Consider the following 21,801-nt stretch of genomic DNA (forward strand, 5'->3'; position numbering starts at 1 on the left):
CTCTTCTCTCTCTTTCCCCCACTTCCATCATCTGTCCCCTTCTCTCAATCTCTCCATCCACCACAGGCCCATCTTTCTCCCTCACCTTTCCGATTTTGGCAACAAGATCGGCAAGGCGCCCCCCCCCGCAACGGCACTAAGCGGCATCAGCGCCCCTTCCCCCTCCGCGACGGCACTCAGCGGCATCGGCGCCCCCCCGTCCGCGACAGCACTCAGCGGCATCGGCACCCCCCCTGTCCCGCGACAGCACTCAAGTTCGGCCTCCTTCTTCCGGCATCAGCAGAACTTCAGATCGGCAACAGGTGCTCAGTCAAAAGCTTCCCCTGACTGAACTGCCTGGGCAGAAACAGGAAGCTGAGTCAGAGGAAGCTTTTGACTGAGCACCTTTTGCCGATCTGAAGTTCTGCTGATGCCGGGAGAAGGAGGCTGAACTTGAGTGCTGTCGCGGGGCAGGGGGGGCGCCGATGCCGCTGAGTGCCATCACGGAGGGGGGCGCTGATGCCGCTAAGTGCCGTCGCAGCCCAGGAATTTTCCAGACCTGTCCGGCTGTGCACCCCCCTAAGGCTGCACCGAGGCGGACCACCCCCACCCCCCTTGGTACGCCACTGGTCCTTGTATTTAAACCACTGTATGGTATTTGTATTGCCCAAATGTATTTAAACTACTGTATAGTCTTTGTACTGTCCCCTGTGAATGCTTGCTTGTAGACCGTTCTGAGCTACTGGGAGGACGGGATAAAAATCTAAATAAATAATCAGAACACAAGAATTGTTGGCACAGTGCAGGATAGAGTGGGGCAATGCTAGGCTATGTCCATCTGCCCTCCTGTAGCTTTCAATGACAGTAGAGGAGCATTGAGCCCTCCTTGGAGAGCCGGTGTAGTCAACCACCAAAACAAAAGGTGCTTGTAATTCAGTGAGGCACTCCCACTGAAAAGGAGTGGCATAAATCAGAAACTGTCTCCAGAGCCTTAAACCAAACAGCCACGTTTTATTGAAAGGTTGGCAGAGGAGTTAAGCTGCCCTATAGGGTGTGTGTGCTCAAATTCTGCAAGCTGGAATCTAAGTTTGCTGACTAGTTTCAGGTCACTGGATAGGCAGACTCCACCCTGGTTTTGCTTCTAGCTATTTTACTTCCCTAAGAAAACAAGGCTAAAAATGTGTACATAGTGGGGACGTTGCAGTTCTTTGGGACATCTACAAACTGCTGCAGTACTGGGGTGTACAGTGCTGCAGAGAGGAGTGTGAGACCCTCACATGTGACCATACTAGTGGGGATTTGCAGGAAAGTGTGTAGGACCCTCATATGTCACTGTAGTAGTGGGGGAGCACTTTAGGAAAGAGCGTGGTACCCTCGAACATATATTGAGCTGGATTTTTGTTTATCTTTCAGGTGCATCAAGCGGAAGTTCAATCGTTGCCCTCCTCTCCCTACCACCAGTGTAATTATTGTGTTTCACAATGAAGCATGGTCCACGTTACTTCGCACAGTATATAGTGTGCTTCATAATTCTCCTGATATCTTGCTTAAGGAGATCATTCTTGTCGATGATGCCAGCACAGATGGTGAGTGCAATCCCTGGTGCCAACATCTCTGTATATTTTTGGGTTTTCATGCGTCCTGTCTGTCCTCTTTCTTTGTTCTATAGCTGCTTTCCCCAAGCTACAAATACATCAGCAGACTGTGCCATTGAAAAAAAATGAATAAAGTCTCCCACCGCCATCGCAGGTCCTCCCCAATGACACCCACCCAACATAGCAGCCCCTCCTCCCCGAACCAAAAAAAAATGGCAGGAGGGATGCCCTGCCCTACATGTTTGCCAACACCCTGTATATAAACATATTAATAGGTATGTAAACTTGTAACCCATTCTGAGCTCCACTGGGAGGACAGGATGTAAAACCAAATAAATACTCATGAGGCAGGTTACCTTTTGGATGTAATATTGGTGGCTAATGGGAAAGAAGACATATTGGTAATATTGGTGGCTAATGGGAAAGAAGATATATTGGTAATTTCTTCCTCCCAATCCCAACGCTTGAACTGACCACCACTTCTTAAATTTCTAATTGAATTGGCTTATAGTAATCTCTACTTAAAAAATTAAGGTAGAAGTATTACCTTAGAAGAAGTATGATTGACTCTACAAAATTTTTTGCATTATTAGAACTCTGAATCATCTGTACCTTAGAAAATGGTCAATGAATGAAATTTCCTCTTTGCAACAGAGACAGTTATGTAGTTTTTTGTAAGAAAGGTTTGGACAATTTCCTGGAAGAAAAGTCCATTGACTGTTAGTGAGAAAGACATGGGGGAAGCCACTGCTTGCCCTTGATCAGTAGTGTGGAATGTTGCTACTCTAGAACAATAAGTGGTTAAATTTTTCATCTGAGTTCCCATCGAGGACTGTAACTCAGAGATTGCTTCCCAAATAGAGTTCAGGTCTATAACTGGAGGTTTCTTTAAAGGAGCAATCTCCAAATTTAACACGGATATAACCACTCATTGCTCTGGAGTACTCTCGGATTCATTGAATATTCAAGAAAGAGTGGAAAAATTTGAAGCAGATCTAGTGGAACAAAGCCAAAAAGTGGAAACTTTGGGGATTCAGCACCAACTTTTGATGAAAGAAAATGGAAATATTAGCTTTAAACTTGAAATGTTGGAGAATATATGAAGAAGGAATCATTTAAGATTAATTAACTTCCCAAAATTCATAACAACAGCTCTTGACATGTTCAAGAGGTATCTTACAGAGAATTTGAAGATTCCTCAAAATGCTTTTCCTCCAGTTTCAAAAATCTATTATCTCTCTGAGGGGAAGAGAAAAACATCTGAAGATCAACAAGCTCCAGCTTTGGACATCTTGAATTTAACTAATATTTTGGAAAGTTCAGAGACAGAGCAGATGATGGTAGCTACACTCTTTGTTCAGCTAGCACTGGATTCAGATAGAGATTGGCTTTTAAAAATTTTCTTTAAATATAAAGACAAATTATTTTTGTATCAGAAAGTTAGAATGTATCCAGACGTTTCCAGAATTACCCCAAAAAAGAGGAAGCAATTTCTTCTTTTAAGACTTCAGGTCTTAAAACTGGGGGGGGGGGGGGGGGGGGGGGAGGGTACTTTTGTACTTAAATTTCCCTGCAAATGTTGTGTTAAGTTTGAAAGAGCTAAGTATACTTTCTTTGAGTCTTCACAGCTTTCAAGGATAAAGAAGTGATTTCTGTAAGTACCCCCACTAATCTTCAGGAGGAGGGCTTGTGAGTTTAGAACTAGTTTAGCTATCAGGTATGCAATTTAGTTTCCTTATGACACCCCCCTTCCCTCCCCCCCCCCCCCCGACTTCTTAAAGCTTACTCCCCTACACATTGTGGACTAGCAATAGAACAATATAAAAATATTCTGTTTGTTGGTAACTATTTTCTTTGTAAAGATTTAATTGTAATTGCTCATTTTGAATGATGATTGTGATCATATAATAATTGAAATGCCATAAAAAACAGGAATGTTGCTACTCTTTGAGTTTTTGCCAGGTACTAGTGACCTGGATTGACCACCTCGAAGACGGGCACTGGACTAGATGGACTATTGGTCTGACCCAGTAAGGCTATTCTTATGTTCTAACCCTTTGTATTTATGTTTGTTACATGGTAGACATGGCTGAGTGGTTAAGACAGTGAATTGGAAATCCATTGGGGTCTCTCTGCACAAGTTCAAATCCTGCTGACTATAGAGCTATTTATTCATCTTATTCATAGAGTGCTTTTTTATGCCAGGTAGATGTCTACAGTCTGGGTCCTGTGAATGTCAAAGTTAGATCATGATCAAGGCCAGAGTGGACTTCAGCAACTCTAGTGGTTGGGAAGTGGAATCTGGCACGCAGACTTTTATGGTGTGTGCCCCAAAATACAATAAATCTCTCATGTTCAAAGCATATGCTATTGATTGCAGGAGTTATATATCTCTTTGGGGGAGATGGGTATAATCATAAAGTTAAGATTAGTGAATAAATAATGTTAGTGGTAGGAAACGGAAGACATTTGCTGTGGTTGAAAGCAACGGTACTGTGGTATTATGCTCCAAGATTGTATCATATAACTGCTCATGCCAACTGCCCGTTGTATGATGTCAGTGTTTAATCATGAAGAAGTGGAACCTTGGTGGGGGGGGGGCAGAGCTTGGCCACATTCGAAGATGGACATGTGATTTTACTGCTCCCTCCTGCCTTGCAATATTGATCACTCTGGAAGAATTTTACATGTATCTTTTACTTTTTTATTTTTTAAGGAATAAACTGATTAAGAGTCTAGTTATGGCTTTAGGAAGACAAACCAAGCTAGATGCTACATTTGTGGCAGTGGGAAATGCCAAGAGATCAAAACCAGATCCTCCTACACCATCAAAAATTCTGTTACCTAACGACTGCAGAACTGCTTGACTGCAGATCTGCATACAATCAAAGAAATGCTGAAGGAAAATACAAAAAACTTATGGCCTCTTTTACAAAGCCATGCTAGCGGCTGTGCTGCGCTAATGGCCCCAAAGCCCATAGAGATTTAAATGGCTTCAGGGCTGTTGCCGTGCAGCTTTGTAAAAGAGGCAGTTAATGTTGTTCAGATGGAAGTTTCAAAATTAACATCACAAATGACTGAGTAATGTTCATACAGAGAAGTTAGAGATATGGGTGTCAGCTGTTGAGAAAAATGTGAATCAATGCCTCACGGATCATAATACTATATCCTGGCTTTCTAGAGAGTTAGAGGAGGCTAATAACAGGAGCAGATGTAACAATATTCATCTGCTAGGTCTCCCTGAAGGACTAGAAGGAACAAATCCAATTGTATTTCTCACTACATTTATCCCTAAAGTCCTCTCTCTTAATTTTGCACAGCCATTTGAAATAGAAAGGGCACACCGTGTGCCATCTCGTTTGCTTACTAAACAAATTAAACCTACACCACTAATTTTTAAAGTTTTGCTGTTCCAGCAAGTCATGGAAATCCTGGGGGCAGCAAAGCAGGCAAGAATGGTAAAATGGCAAGATGGAAAACTTTGCTAAACAGACTGCAGCTTTAAGAAAGCAATTTTTAGATCTTAGACCACAACTCAGAGATTTGGGTTCAAAATACGGGTTGTTGTACCCAGCAATAATGAAAGTTACATATAATAATAGTACTAAACATTATTGGGACCCTAAGGCCTAGATTCTGTAAAGTGTGCCTAACTTTAGGCGTGCTTTAGACGTCCTTGTGGTGCAAGTGGCAATCGGCATTATTTAGGCTCTATTTAGGCATCGTATAGACGTCTCTAATGCACTAAGCATATCTTAGGCGTCTATTAGGCATACGTTCCCAAAACCCCATATAGACACCAGATAGACGTCCCTACAATGTTATATTTAAAAAGGTGCTTTTTACTGATTTGTTATTATTTCAGGACTGTAAGCTTTAACATAATTACCCCAAAGTATACCACCATTAAAAGGATAATAAATACACAATATACCATGTTTAAAATGATATTTATAATATATTAATTTCAGTGGGAGTTGATCTGAGAACATCAGCATGGAAGGGGGGAAGTTTTACTCCTGTGCTACACAGAAACTTGTACAGCAATGGTATCATTAGTTCCTATAAGAAGTGTAAAGTATAGCATTTTGAGCTGCGTATAGGCTTCAAATAGATGTGGTTTAAGCTCCAGAAAGGCTTTAGCACAATACATGATATTTAGGTTATCCAAAGCAACAAACCAAAACAAAGGAAAAAAACCAAGGTCCAACTGTCTGCAGTGAAAGACAATCCAGAACAAACAAACCAAAGAAAACTGCAGACTTAGTACACGATGCAGGCGGACTTTATTATGACAAATGAATTTGATTAAAAACCGCCAGAGTTTTATCAGCGTGTCACCCATCGATAGTTATTTATTCAAGGCTTTTTTCTTTTGATAATTTTCCTTTTATCAAAAGTGGACCCCTGACGAAGGTTTGTCCGAAACACGGACCGTGTTGGGTCCCTTACCTGGTAAAAGGTTTTTAATCAAATTCATTTGTCATAATAAAGTCCGCCTGCATCATTTAGGTTATCCAATCAGCTTTCTCTGGGCATCCCACAGACGTTATTTGAGAGATGTTTTTAGAAGCAATTCCTTGCTCTAAATAACACTCTCTTTGTCATGAAACATTGCTACAATCAGCTCATTCTTCAAAGCCCATAACTTCAATTGGCCAAGCTTAAAAACAGAATAAAACACAGAACAGACCTGAATGTGGCTTCTAATTCATTGCAAATGGAGGTATGGAGCTGCACAATGATGACCTCATTGTGACATCATCAAAGTGCACCTGCACAAGAAAGGCTGGGAGTTGAACTCACAACCACTGGAAGATCAGGACAGCGCTTTTACTCATTAAGCTACAGCACCTTCCACTCCAGTTTCTCTGACTCCCCTGTCATATCATAGTTTAGTGATCTGCTAAGGTAAAATCTCATAGTTAGCCGAGACAAAAGACTGGTAGCTCAGTGGCTTAAAGTGCTGCTTTCATTATCCCAAAAGTCAGAATCTCAAGTTGACCAGGCTCACACACCAACCTTCATTCTAACCCCTGTTTGATGAGAGTAAGGCACTCATAGGTCCAAGTTGTTACTATGGTAGAATTGGTAAGGGCACAGAATCTACTCCTGGTAGGAGAAGGCAGGCAAAGGAAGATGGATTGAGACAAATTAAGAGTTGATTGGTGAGTTTTAAGCTGTTTTTTACAAAGGTGCGCTAAATCCACACATGCACTAACTACTAATGTATGCATAAGATAAAATGCATGCATTAACCTTTACCACACACTAACAGCGCCTAAACCGTGCCTAAATGGTACAGCTTCAGCACATGGTAAAATTTCTTCTGTCACCTAACTAGCGTCTATGTGGTGCCTATCCTTAACCATGCCCATGTTACACCCACATCTACAAACTTAGATGCGACTATTCCTTAAATCTGTGCCTATCTCCTGTCTAAGGACACCTAACTCCGTCTACGTTCCAATTAGCGCTTATTAAGACCCTTAAATCGCTCATTGTCCACTTGAATTGGCCACCTACAGCACGCCTAAAGTTAGGAGCACTTTACAGAATCTACGCCTAAAAGTCTACAAGAATTCATAAATCAACAACAACATCAAATGAGTTAAGTATTGAATCGGAACTGCCTGGCTTCGGGCTGTTAGTGAAAAAAGAAAAAAAAAAGAAGTCTGAAAATTTCATATGGATTTGGCTGTTCTGATTTTGCCTTTTTAATGCAATTTGTAAGGAAATATCCTATTGTTGTGCTGGATGATAATATAATAAACATAGCTCATTTCTAATACAATAGAGATCACAAGTTCATCTGGGAAATTAATATGTTAATGACAGTAGAACGCTGATGATGATATCTGACTATATATGTATCAGAGGCGTCTAATAAAGTTTCTGTTGTTCTGGCGAAAATGCAATTCATCTTATCTCATTTACATAAGAACATAAGAATTGCCACTGCTGGGTCAGATCAATGGTGCATCATGCCCAGCAGTCCGCTCACACGGTGGCCCTCCGGTCAAAGACCAGCGCCCTGAGACTAGCACTACCTGCGTGCGTTCCAGTTCAACAGGAACTTGTCTAACTTTGTCTTGAATCCCTGCAGGGTGTTTTCTCCTTTGACAGATTCCGGAAGAGCGTTCCAGTTTTCTACCACTCTCTGGGTGAAGTAGGCCGCTGTAGGAGCCTACACCGAGATAGAGACCTCACACTCTATATACTGGTATCAATCAATAAGTATATTTATTAACAAATCATTAACAGCTTACAAGAATAAATCATTCAGCATATAGAGTAACAGAATGTGGTCTTCAGGCCTGAGGATCCGCTGACGTCTGTTCTGTTCACTTCTGCTTACAGGCCTGTTTTTATACATTTCTTGGTGGTCAACACCACGTTGGTCTAACTTACATGATAAATCTTTATTGGTTCTTTTCTTACACGTCATTACATCTGTGAATTCATTTATTGGTTTATACATTTGTGTCATGCTATACGTCTGTTCAATTTACCGTAAGGCCTATCCTTTTCCCGCAAATGTCCCTTTAATTTACCATATAAGCAATTCCGAGCCTCACCCCCCCCTGCTTCGTTATCACAAGACATGTCTTACTAAATGATATTCTCGAGAATTCTATTTCTGACCATGAGATGTGTTCATCTTTTCATAATATCCTGCCAGGTGTGAGGCCTTGCTGCCATGCAAAAGAATTAAGTCTTGCTTGCTTGTTCCTTCTCATAAGTTTCGCTTAGCCCAGCAGTTAACTCAGCAAGGTATTCCCAATCAGTATATGACAGCTGGCAAATGTAGTAAGAAATGTCTTTTAGATTGTTAATATACTGATTTATTAGGGCAGGAGGGAGAAAAGGGGATTTTTCTTCTTTGAGGTCTGGTGTCTTCACCTTTAGTATTATCCAAAGGACTTAATATGCTTCACCTGTATCATACAAAGACTTTATAAGTGTATTTTCCTTTATACCAGAGTTTTCCGTGATTTTCCTCTTCCTCTCATCCCCTCTTCAAAGCCCCAGGTGGCTTTGACATCCGGGCAGAAGGTAGACTGTGTCAGTGGTTGTGAAGCATAGGCATAGGGCCAAGTACTTGAAATTGTGTATGATAGAAATCAAAAGGACAAATGCCCACCCACAGACTATACTACCCCGGAACAGAACAGCATAACGTGTCACAATAAGTATAAGGATTGACATAAAAATATTAATACAATGTTATAATATGCAATCGGTGATTATATTAATGTGCGAAGAAAGGCTAGGCAAGCACTTAGGGTATGAATGAAGTGCTTATACTGGTGTGTTATGAACATCAGAGTAGATCACTGAAGTGGTGGTGACCGGTGGTGGCTCATGGGAAGGGAGACCAGCTGCTGGTGGTTCATGGGGAGGGAGGTCAAGGTCAGCGAAAATATTGTGTAGGGGTCTGTATACGAGTCTCATAGTTTGGTATCCTGCATCTACAATCTGTGGGGTGAGATGACAGTATATATGGGCAGCCAGCATTTGTCGTGACACATGTGCAGTGGTAGTGCATACAAGACTGATACAGCAAGGAAGACAGCAGGGAACGAGCAAGAAAATAAGACAAAGAATACCCAAGAAGATCAGAATAGGACGCAGAGCGCCAATGTTACGGAACCAGGATGTGAACCAATCAGGTTGAATTCCATTCCAAGTTTGCACTGGAACATGTGCAACTTCCCTCATACCATCAGTTATATCCTTCACAACCTGGCCTATTTCATCAATATGTAAACAGCAGTTTGACAAATTAAATTTACCACAAACACCACCTTCAGCAGCCAATAAATAGTCTAAAGCTAGTCTGTTTTGGTAAATAGCATTTCTAAGCTGATCATCATGGGCAGCCAAAAGGTTTAGGGCAAGGGAGGTAGCGTTAGTAATAGTCTCAACAACGACTCCCTGGAGTCGGATGAGTCTATTCAGAATGTAGATGGGGGTGCGATATCCCCACATACCATCAGCTGCCCAAGTAACAGGTCCATAATAACTGATAATACGAGAAGGGGGGCCACTCCTTATCTGTCCATGCATCAATTTGCAACCCCTTAGCAACATCCGCAGCATGTTTAGTTCGGCTGCAAGATTGGTATACCTGAAATCCTAAACGGACTCCATGTTCAAAGGGAAGTAGAAAGAAGCTGGGCCGAATAATGCCTAAGGTACATGATCTCTTCCAATTTTTGGGTAACCAGGCATATGCTTTATTTTCACATATCCAGTAAAGACCATCAGGGGCTGGCCAATTAACTAGTTCAGAGGGGCCTTTATGAAGCTTAGAATATCGAGAGTGGTGTAGTAGCTGAGAAAAGGTTTCATTGAAGGGTCGGATGTTAGTGGGCCAAGTGACCCATAAGAGCATAAGAAGTTGCCTCCGCTGAGGCAGACCATAGGTCCATCCTGCCCAGCGGTCCGCTCCCGCGGCGGCCCATCAGGCCCATTGCCCTTCAATCCCTTTTTCTTCTAGGAATCTATCCAAACCTTCTTTGAAACCATTTAATGTTTTCTTGTCTACAACAGCCTCTGGAAGCGCGTTCCATGTATCCACCACCCTCTGAGTGAAAAAGAACTTCCTAGCGTTTGTTCTAAACCTGTCCCCTTTCAATTTCTCCGAGTGCCCCCTTGTACTTGTGGTGCCCCATAATTTGAAAAATCTGTCCCTGTCTACTTTTTCTATGCCCTTCAGGATCTTGAAGGTTTCTATCATGTCTCCTCTAAGTCTCCGCTTTTCCAGTGAGAAAAGTCCCAAATGCTTCAATCTGTCGGTATATGGGAGATTTTCCATTCCCTTTATCAGTTTAGTTGCTCTTCTCTGTACTCCCTCAAGTACTGCCATGTCCTTCTTGAGGTACGGCGACCAGTACTGAACATAGTACTCCAGATGCGGCCGCACCATTGCACGATACAGCGGCATGATGACTTCCTTCGTCCTGGTCGTAATACCCTTCTTAATGATACCCAACATTCTGTTTGCTTTCTTTGAGGCTGTGGCGCACTAAACTAAACTAAACTAAACCTTGGGTTTATATACCGCACCATCTCCACGAATGCGGAGCTCGGCACGGTTTACAGGAAGAAGGATGAGAGAGGAACTACAGTGGAGAGATTAAAGAGTTAGGTGTAAAGGGGAAGGTGAGAGGCCTAAGAGGGGGGAAGTGTTACAGTTTTGAGAATAGCCAGGTTTTTAGGTGTTTGCGGAAGAGTTGGAGGGAGCTTGAGGTTCGGAGTGGGGAGGTGAGGTTATTCCAGATCTCAGTGATTCTAAAGGGGAGGGATGACCCAAGTTTGCCTGCATGGGAAATACCTTTTATGGAAGGGAAGGATAGTTTAAAAATTTGGGAGGATCTGGAGGAAGTAGGGGTTGGGGAGTTCCAGGATAGAGGGATAACGGCAGGAAGGATGCCATGTAGGATCTTGTAGGCCAGACACGCACATTTGAAGTGGATCCTGGGGATTACTGGGAGCCAATGGAGCTTAGACAGGAGTGGTGCCGATGCCTTCAGTGTTGCGTCTACCATCACTCCCAGGTCTCTCTCCAGGTTACTGACCCCTAGTGGTGTTCCCCCCATTTTGTATGTGAACATCGGGTTCTTTTTCCCCACGTGCATGACCTTGCATTTCCCTATGTTGAAGCTCATTTGCCATTTTTCGGCCCACTTTTCCAGCTGCGTTAGATCCTTTTGGAGATCTTCGCAGTCTTCCCTGGTATGAGCCCTGCTGTATAGTTTGGTGTCATCTGCAAATTTAATGACCTCACACTTGGTTCCTGACTCTAGGTCGTTTATGTAGATATTGAACAGGAGTGGTCCTAGCACCGACCCCTGCGGAACTCCGCTCGTGACCCCTTTCCAGTCTGAGTAATGGCCCTTTACGCCAACCCTCTGCTTCCTGTTTGCCAGCCAGTTTTTGATCCATCGGTGGACCTCCCCTTGCACCCCATGGATCCATATCTTCTTAAGCAGTCTCTCGTGTGGTACCTTGTCGAAGGCTTTTTGGAAGTCAAGGTAAATGATGTCTATAGATTCCCCTTTATCCACCTGGCTGTTCACCCCTTCAAAGAAGTACAATAAGTTTGTGAGGCATGACCTGCCCTTGCAGAAGCCATGTTGACTCGGTTTTAGCTGCCCATTTTTTTCGGTGTGTTCACAGATGCTGTCTTTAATCAGTGCCTCCATCATCTTTTCCGGGACTGAGGTCAGGCTCACCAGCCTGTAGGTTCTTGGGTCGCCCCTTGAGCCCTTCTTGAAGATGGGCTTAACATTTGCTATTTTCCAATCCTCCGGGATCTCTCCGGTTTTTAAGGATAGGTTGTATATCTGTCGAAGTGGCTCCGCTATTTCGTTTTTTAGTTCCTTGAGTACCCTTGGGTGAATGCCGTCCGGACCTGGCAATTTGTCGCTCTTTAGTCTGGCTATCTGCCTGAGTACATCTTCTTGGCTTACCTCTAAATTGACCAGCTTATCATCTTGGTCTCCTATTGCGATCTCCTCGGGTTCCGGAATGTTGGTTGTATTCTCCATCGTGAAGACTGACGTGAAGAACTCATTTAACCTGTCAGCTATCTCTTTCTCTTCTTTTACTACTCCCTTTCTGTCTCCATCATCCAATGGTCCCACTTCTTCTCTTGCCGGTTGCTTCCCCTTGACGTATCTGAAGAACGACTTAAAGTTCGTTGCTTCCTCTGCCAGTCTCTCTTCGTATTCTCTTTTTGCTTTTCTAACCACTCGGTGACACTCCTTCTGGTGTTCTTTGTGCACTTTTTGGTTCTCCTCTGTTTGGTCTTTTTTCCATTTTCTGAACGATGCTTTCTTGTCGCTTATCGCCTTCTTCACTGCATTTGTTATCCACACTGGGTTTTTTGTTCTATTTTTTTTGCACCCTTTCCTGAACTTGGGGATGCACAGGTTTTGCGCTTCGTGCACAGTTCCCTTGAGTAAGGTCCAGGCTTTTTCTACGGATTCCATCCTCCCTATGTTGCATTTGAGTTTCTTTCCCACCATTTTCCTCATGGCATCATAATTTCCTTTTTTGAAGTTGAGTGCCGTCGTTGTGGTTCTTTTCCCCTTTGATGATCCAATTTCTAGCCTGCACTGGATCGTGTTGTGATCGATGTTACCTAGCGGGGCTAATACTGCCACCTCCTTTGCTGGCCCCCCTAGTCCGTTGAAGATTAGGTCAAGAGTGGCGTCACCTCGTGTTGGTTCCGTGACCAGTTGCTCCATGAAACAGTCCCTCGTGATCTCTAGGAATTTGGTCTCCCTTGCACAGTTTGAGTGCCCAATACTCCAGTCTATCCCAGGATAGTTGAAGTCCCCCATCACCACCACATTTCCGCTTCTGCATACCTGCCTCAGTTCTGCCTCCAGGTCCTGGTCGATTTCTTCAGGTTGTCCAGGTGGGCGGTAGTACAGACCCAATTTAATGCCTGCCCCAGTTCCTCCCTGTAGCTTAACCCATAATGATTCCAAGCCATCCACCCGTAATGTTGTTTCCATCCTGGTTGAGGGTATGGAGTCTTTTATGTACAGCGCTATTCCTCCACCCTTTTTATGTGCCCTGTCTCTCCTGTATAGTTTGTACCCTGGTATGGCCATATCCCATTGATTGTCCTCAGTCCACCACGTTTCTGTGACTCCAATTATGTCTAGGTCCTTTTTGCTGGCAGTGATTTCTAGTTCTCCTATTTTGGCCCTCAGGCTCCTAGCATTTGTGTATAGGCAGTTTAAGACCCTCTCTTTTGGTTTTCCTCGTGTTTTGGTACTCCTGCAGTCCTCCTCATGGTTTGCCAGCCCCCGAGCTTCATCCTCCTCCTGCTGCTGTGTGTCTGTGACATCCTCAGCCTGTTTCTCCTGCACCTCTTGTTCTCGTAATTCCCACTCAGTCCTGGGCTCTTTTTCACAAAGTCTTTGCCCCTCTGGCTCCTGTTGTTCTGTGTTGATTCCGCTTACCAGTTCCATTTGTGCCCTCGGTCCCTGCAATGCGTCCTTAGGTCCTTTTTCAAAACATACACACTCAGTCCCAAGTCCTCCTTTACAATGTCCCAGGTCAGTATCCTTGTCAGGTACTGATGTCCGATGTGTCGAGGTCAGATCGACTATCGGCTTTCCCCTTCTCCTCAGTTTAAAGCCAAGTCTATGACGTTCTGGACGTTGCGTGCCAGCATCCTCGTCCCAGCTGTGCTAAGGTGCAGTCCATCTCTTCTGTAGAGCTTGTTCTTCCCCAAGAAAGTAGTCCAGTTCCTAACAAAGTGGAAACCCTCCTCATCGCACCATCTCCTCAGCCAAACGTTAATTGCCTGTAGTTCGCTCTGTCTCCTTGTGTCCGCTCTTGGTACTGGCAGGATCTCTGAGAAGGCTATCTTCCTTGCCCTTAGTCTCAGTTTCCTCCCCAGGATCCTGAACTGGTCAGTTAGTGTAGTCCTGTTGAAGTTTCTCCTGCTGATGTCATTGGTTCCGATGTGGATCACTACTGCTGTCTCCTCCGTCTCGGCTCCCTCCAGGATCCTCTCGATATTGTTGATGATGTCTTTTGTTCTTGCCCCCGGGAGACATGTTACCAGTCGGTCCTCTCTCCCTCCGGCTATGTGACTGTCTACTCCTCTCAGGATTGAGTCTCCAACCACGATAGCCGATCTCCCCTTCTTCAACTGTCTCTCTGGTCTCAGATCTGTGTCATATGTGCAGTCCATTTGTCCGTCCTCTGGGTTCTGCTGTGTCTCCGCCCCTGGTCTCAGGTCTGTGTCATCTGTGCAGTCCGCTAGTCCTTTCTCCTGGCTCTGATGGGTCTCCTCCTCCTCTGTCTGCCTAGGTCCTCCGCAAGGTCCTATTCCCATGGTGTCTGGTGGTTCCTGTCGTCCAACTGTCGGTTCTCTCCTGGTGTGTTGGTGGTCTTGTGCCTCCACCATCCTGCAGGCCTCCTCAATGAACTTCTCGAGCTCCCTAACTTGTTCCGCGATGTGGCTCTCTCTGGTGATGTCTTCAGTTTCCCAGCATTGCTCCTCCATGGTGCAGAGTCCCTCCAGCTCCTGGACTCTAACCTGCAGTCTCCCGACCTCCTGTTTCAGGCAATCCAGTTCCTGGCATCGACCGCATATGTATGCCTGCCTCCCGGAGGGGAGGTAGTCATACATATGGCACCCGATGCAGTATACTGGGTAGCTCTGCTGGGTTCCCACAGCCTCCATTGCTCCTTTCTCTTTCCTATGTCCCACGGTGTGAAAGGATTGTGCCTGGCACGCAGCTAGTTGAAAGAGTAGAAAGAGAAAGAGAAATGAGAAGTGAGAAGTGAGAAGAGGGAAAGTACCTGTGGTACAATTATTAGATATCGCTGCTGGGCTGCCTGGGCTCCTTCGCAACGGCTCCTTCGCAAAGGCGCTCTCACTAAGGTGAGCGCCTTTGCCGCTCGCCTTCGCCGCGCACCGAATGGCCACGCGCCGTTGGCTCGCCCCCTCTTAAGGGGGAGTCTGGGCTGAAGCCGCTGACGCGGTGAGGGTGGGCGGAGCTACCTCTCGCCTGCCCCTGGCTCTCTGCTAGCTTGTCGGCTTTCCCCTCGCGCTGGCCCACTGAAAATTTCTTTCTCTGCTCCTCGCCTGCCCTTCTCCTCTCCTCCGACGTTGAAACAGTGAGCCCCTTGCCGCGGCTCGCCCCCTCTTAAGGGGGAGTCTGGGCTGAAGCCGCTGATGCAGTGTGGGTGGGCGGAGCTACCTCTCGCCTGCCCCTGACTCTCTGCTAGCTTGTTGGCTTTCCCCTCGCGCTGGCCCGCTGAAAATTTCTTTCTCTGCTCCTCGCCTGCCCTTCTCCTCTCCTCGCCTGCCCTTCTCCTCTCCTCCAACGTTGAAGCAGTTGACCCACTTAGAATTATTCCAGGAATAAGTATGTGTACAAGCGGACCACCCTGCTTGGAAAGCCCCTGAGGTTTGAGAGGTTTGGGGTCTCACAAAGCAGTAATCAGGGACAAATAGTGTTTTCAAGATCCAAGGAGAGCCTACTGTTAATGGGGGAGCTCTAGTAAAATTTACCACAAAGGAAGATATTTTAGTAAGGTCTACTTCCTGTGCTTCCCATGGCCAATGTTCTCCCATGTGGGTACCACCACAAACGTAACAGTCTGTGATATTTAAGGTGTCTGCTTTAGTTTCAGCTAAGGTAAGGAAAAGGTTGTTAGCTGACGTGCCATATTCAACTGAGTGTTCTATTTCTTCAACGTGGTGTGTTTTATGGAAGGAAACTGGCTGGGTTAGCTCAAGGCCTATTTCCATAAACCCATATGGAGCAGTTCCTCCAGCATCAATAGCTATCTGATATCGCCGCGGGGTCAGGAAAGCCCTAGGTTCTTTCATATGGAAATAGATTAGGCAACAGTTGTTGTGGCGGACACATTGGTCTGAGGGGGTTGTGGGACTTTGTGTTATTTTTACTAAAGGTTCCCCCCCAAAAGCGGGATTGTATGTTTCTGCTATCACCAGGGACCAAGTACTACACCAATAATATGTATCCTTATCCCAGGTAAACCAGTCTCGTTCCGGGCAGATGTATTTTTTAATGGGGAAATATTTGGAGGGATTGCGTTTATCACAGTTATGATCTGAGAACTTGTGGTGATTAATGACCGTGCAAACATCAAAAGAAAAGCTGATAGGAGTGGTGAGGGAGGTGATTTTGGGGGAAATACTCTTCAATTTTAGAGAGTTCCCTCTCGTTCTCCCTACCTTGGAGAGGGTGAATAGCCTGTCTTTATCTACTAAGTCTATTCCCTTCAGTACCTTGAATGTTTCGATCATGTCCCCTCTCAATCTCCTCTGTTCGAGGAAGAAGGGTAAGCAGAGTGGGCAGACTTGATGGGCTGTAGCCCTTTTTTGCCGTCATCTTCTATGTTTATATGTTAATCTTTCACTGTATGGCAACTCCTCCAGAACCCTTAACCATCTTAGTCGCTCTTCTCTGGACCCTTTTGAGTAGTACCATGTTTTTCTTCATGTACGGCGACCAGTGCTGGACGCAGTACTCCAGATGAGGGCGCACCATGGCCCAGTAAAGCGGCATGATAACCTTCTCTGACCTGTTCGTGATCCCCTTCTATATCATTCCTAGCATTCTGTTCGCCCTTTTTGCCGCGACCGCACATTGCGCGGACAGCTTCATTGACTTGTCGATCAGAACTCCCAAGTGTCTTTCCTGGGAGTTCTCTCCAATTACCACCCCGGAATCCTGTATTCGTGCATGAGATTTTTGTTACCGACATGCATCACTTTACACTTATCCACATTGAACCTTATCTGCCATGTCGATGCCCATTCCTTGAGCCTGATTATGTCATGTTGCAGATATTCGCAATTCCCCTGTGTCTTCACTACTCTAAATAACTTTGTATCGTCTGCAAATTTAATCACTTCACTTGTCGAACCTATGTCCAGATCGTTTATAAAGATGTTGAAGAGCACGGGTTCAAGCACCGAGCCCTGCGGCACCCCACTAGTGACGCTTTTCCTGTCTGAGTATTGTCCATTTACCCCCACTCTCTGTTTCATATGCTCCAAGCAATGCACTCCCCTGACACACCCCCAGCAGCGAGAGAGATGCCCACTTCCTCCCCCCACCTCGTGATTCCTCCCCAGCTCAGGATATCACAGTCCTTTGAGCTGGCCTTGCAAGGAAACAGGTGTTGTAGCCTTTGGTGTCAGCAGCACTGAAAGTCCATGCTTGCATCTGAGGTCCAAGAACATGCATGGACTGGCTGTGTATGTTATGCCTGTGATTAACCAGCGACTAGCCCTGTAACTTCTGTCAGAGCATCAGAGGGGGATCTAGACACCCCCCCATCTCAATACAACCCACTTCACTTATATATTTTGGCCCACCACTAAAATGTAAATTTTGCCGTTTTGCATTGTGACCTGCTTTGATTCAATTTGTTCACTAATTAGTAAATGAGTTTGACACCCCTGCTGCAGTCTGTTTTCCTTCTGCAATCTCATTTTTATACAACTTTAATCACCAAAGGAAGATGAGATACAGAAAAATATTGAGTTCTGCATTGGAGCTGGTTTTGAAAGAGCTAAACTGTGGAATTGGAGCTATGTGATCTCGGATTTTTAATTAAATGAAAGCCTCTTGGGTGCTGCTCCTCAGCTCTGCTACCCTTCAGTGACCTTAATTGTCCAAGTGATTGAGGCAAATGACAAAGACTCTGTGGCGTGTATCCCTTGAGATAGGGCTCATTTTCACTCCTTTAATTGGTGAAACGTGGAGCAGGACCCATTCCTGAGCAACTATCTTAGCTGCCTCAGTTGTGCCTTCATGCTGAGAGCTGTTTACAGGACTACATACAAGTAGTTTGCATGCTTTCTTTAGGGGCAAAGCATAAGGAAGTCGTATTGGTGGGGGGAGAGAGAGGGAACCAATTAAGCATTGTCTTTGAGCCAGGTGGAAACTGCTTGCAGGCAGGTTCTAATGGGAAAAGTGTCCATAGAGAAGGAGGGTAACATGTATAGAATCTGAATGTTATCTGCATAACAATGAGGACAACAGTTCTGTGACTGGATAAGGAGTATGGGATGGGCGTGAAAGGTTGGGTGCCAGAATAGAGTCCTGAGAAACCCCACAAAAAGTAGAGAAGAATGTGGAAAGCAATCTGGAGAATGTGTTTTCTGAAAGGAACGACTTGAAACCGGTTGAGAACAATATCAAAAAGATCTAGTTTTTGCAGCCAAATGATAGGGAGGATATAATCAATGAGGTCAAAGGCAGATATCAGGTTGAGAGAGAGACTGGTACTACAAGCACCATTGGTCTCGGGCAGATCTGATATCATATAGTGCTATCGGGAGGAGTTCTGTGCTATGGCCATGGTGGAAACTGGTCTGATGTGGGTGTAGGGATAGAGATCTAAGGAAAACAACAAGGTCCACCAAAGAATCCAACATGGAAAACAAGAAGGTCAGCAGACAATTATAGAGATTAAAGTCAAATTTGTTCAAGGTGCTGCCAGGAACAGTGCCAGACATGTTTCGCCAAACAAGGCTGCCTCAGGGGCATGTAACTAGCTGGTATAAAGAACAGCATCCACAAGCATTCAAAAGAACAGCTTATTCCAACAAGTCTCCTGGGTCTATCAAGGAAGGGGAGGTTAATTGATCAATAACCTTTTTCTCTAAGATTTTTTAGAAGAATGAAGGTTAGAAAGAAGTCTGAAGCTATCAGGGTCAGTGGTTCTTGAGAATGGGACTAATTAGGACATGTTTCCGGGTTTGGGAAACTTGCCCTGGAGGAGAGGAGAGAAAGTGGGATAATATGGGCTGATAAACTTCATAGGAGATGAGTTGGCCAGGGCTCCAAGAAAAATGAGGTCAATTTCAAATTAATTGATCATAAACTGCCCAGATGCATTGTGATGGACGGTATATCAAGAATTAATTAAACTTCAAATTTGAGATGACTTGAGTAATCGAGAGAAGCAAAAGCAGGGAAAAGACAACCAGCAACTGACTGGAATAAGATGTGTTCTTGGGGAGGAATTAGTCAAAGGAATGGAAGGGGAAAGGGTGGGAGAACAGGAAGCACAGAGATTCTGTCAGTTTCAGAATTTTAGTTTTCCATGCATATATAAGAGTATTGGGAAGACAAATGTCTGGTAAATAGGTGGGAGTAGGGCTAGCAGAGGTGGTCAAAATGGAATTGAAAATTTAAAAAAGTGTTATTTATGAACCCTGAGAACTGAACAATAGCAGGTAGAATGTAATGCAATTGGCAAATTTAACATAGCGAAGTTGTGGTGGCTCCGCACTGACCTTTCAACTGTCTACAGGGGTGGTTTTGAAAGATTGAAGATAGATGATTGTGGGTTCTATTTGCAGAACAAAGAAATGAGTAGGTTGAGAACTACAGGCTGATAAGTCTGAGCTTAATGGAAAAATCTCAGTAATCAGTATAGTTTGCCGCTCTTATGCTTTCAGTTGGACTTCCTGGGACATCAGGCTACTCAGTGGTATAAATTAATATCTGGATTTTTAAATAAGAAACCAAAAACTGGTCTTCGGGACATTTGGAGCATTGAGATCAAGCATCAGATTACTGCTTCTCAATGGCCACATATTTGGGCTTGGAAGATGAGATGTACAGTGTCTGCATCTATGAGGCAAACTTGGTTTTTTCTGTTACATAGAGCATTTTGGACCCCGGTTTGTTTACAGAAGTTAGATAGCTCTAAATCTAATAGATGCTGGCACTGTCATCTTGAAGCTGGGACATTAGATCATTTGTTATTCTATTGTCCATTAATACTTGCATTTTAGAAATCAATATGGGGTCAAATAAATAATTTGTTAGATACTCTGGTGGCATTATCCTATGACACTGTATTGTTTGGCATATCAATGAGGGCAAAAAGCCAAATATCCTCTAATAACAATAAGCTTCTACTCATTATGACAGGGATTGCCATACAACAGATTACGAATAATTGGAAAAATTTGGATAGGCTGAATTATAGCTTTTGGTAGAACTCTTTGTGTCACATATTCAAAATGGAAAGGATTATTGCCATGCAGCAGGGAAATTAAGACATTTCAGGTTATTTGGGAGCCATTAACAAGATACTGTAAAGATTGAAACTACTGCATAGAATTGTTCATACATGTCCAGTATGGAGTGGGGGTGGGTGGGAATATTTTATGATTTCTTTTGCGTATGAATAACTGTTGGGTATAAGGGAGGGGGATATTTAATGCGAGTTAGAATTTAATGATATATTAAATGATGTTAAAGTATAAATGAATGTATTATATATTGCATTTATTGTGAGTTTTAAAAATTAATAAAGATTAACAGATAAGTCTGAGCTTAGTGATGAGTAAATTAATGAAAAAACTGTTACAGGAAAATACAGCTTCTAGAATCCAGTGGATTGCAGGATTAAAGCATCATGGTTTTACTAGAGAATAGGTCTTGTCAGATGGATTTGACCAATTTCTTTGACTGGGTGACCAGAGATGAACTGGGGGGATTGTTAGATGGCATTTCTGCATAAGTTGCCTTTGCAGGACCATGTGAATTTATGAATGGACACTAAAAGTGACTGACTAAATTGCATAGAAGGCATCAAAGGGTAGTGGTTAAATGACGCTCACTCTGAAGAAATAGGGATAACTGATGATGTGCCAAAGAAACGTGACTTCAGTTGGGTTTTACTTAACATTTTCACAAGTCATGGAAGGATATTGGGAAAGGTTTGCCTTTTTTTCAGATGTTGCTTAAATTTGTAACAAGGTAAACAATGTGGCAGATGTTGAAAAGATAAAGAGTTGCTCTGTGATAGACTCGTGTTGCTGTCCCGATCTACCAGGCCTATCAGCCTTCCTCTCCCCGACGTCCCCCACCACTGCCCCAAACTCTCCCTGCAGAAGCGTCAAGCTGGCCCAGAACTTCCTCTCCGACGTCAGAATTGATGTCGGAGAGCGAAATGCTGGTCAGTGCGATGCTTCTGCTGGGAGAGCTTGGGGTGGCGGTGGCTTGAGGGCCTGTTTCCCGATGGCGGCAGCAGACCTAGTGGCTTGGGGATCTATTCCCTGATGGGGGCGGCAGCAAACCTATTGGCTTTGGGGAAGGCAGGGAAACAGAAAGAAAGGGGGAACAGGGAGACAGAAAGAAAGGGGGCATGGAGAAAGAGAGAAAGAAAAGGAGGCAGGGAGACAGAAAGAAAGAAGGGGCAGGGAGAAAGAAAGAAAAAGTTGGGGGAGAGAATGAGGTCTGGAGGAGAGGAAACATACAGGAGGCTGAAAGAAGGGAAGAAATATTGGATGCACAGTCAGAAGAAGAAAGTGCAACCTGAGACTCATGAAATCACCAGACAACAAAGATAGGAAAAATGATTTTATTTTCAATTTAGTGATTAAAATGTGTCCATTTTGAGAATTTATATCTGCTGTCTATATTGTGCACTATGGCTCCCTTTTACTAAAGCGCAATAGCATTTTTTAGGGCAGGGAGCCTATGAGTGTCAAGAGCAGTGCGGGACATTCAGCGCAGCTCCCTGCGCTAAAAACTGCTATCGCGGTTTAGTAAAAAGGGAGGGGGTATATTTGTTTATTTTTGTATGGTTGTTACTGAGGTGACATTGCATAGAGTCATCTGCCTTGACCTTTTTGAAAAAAAATCCCGGAATATGAATTATAATTAACATTTTCTCTGCCTTTCAG

At 44.2% G+C, this 21,801-nt stretch overlaps 1 protein-coding gene across 3 annotated transcripts in view; it reads left to right on the plus strand.

Moving 5' to 3' along the window:
* GALNT6 (polypeptide N-acetylgalactosaminyltransferase 6) overlaps nt 1-21,801 on the plus strand; it is a 195,452-nt gene that overhangs the window by 70,706 nt on the left and 102,945 nt on the right. For all 3 annotated transcript variants that reach the window (XM_033937281.1, XM_033937282.1, XM_033937283.1), the window contains exon 3: nt 1,393-1,565. In XM_033937281.1, coding sequence (XP_033793172.1) covers nt 1,393-1,565 — 173 coding nt within the window. The remainder of the gene's footprint in view (nt 1-1,392; nt 1,566-21,801) is intronic.

Source organism: Geotrypetes seraphini, chromosome 3 (assembly GCF_902459505.1).
Source record: "Geotrypetes seraphini chromosome 3, aGeoSer1.1, whole genome shotgun sequence".
NCBI lineage: Eukaryota > Metazoa > Chordata > Amphibia > Gymnophiona > Dermophiidae > Geotrypetes > Geotrypetes seraphini.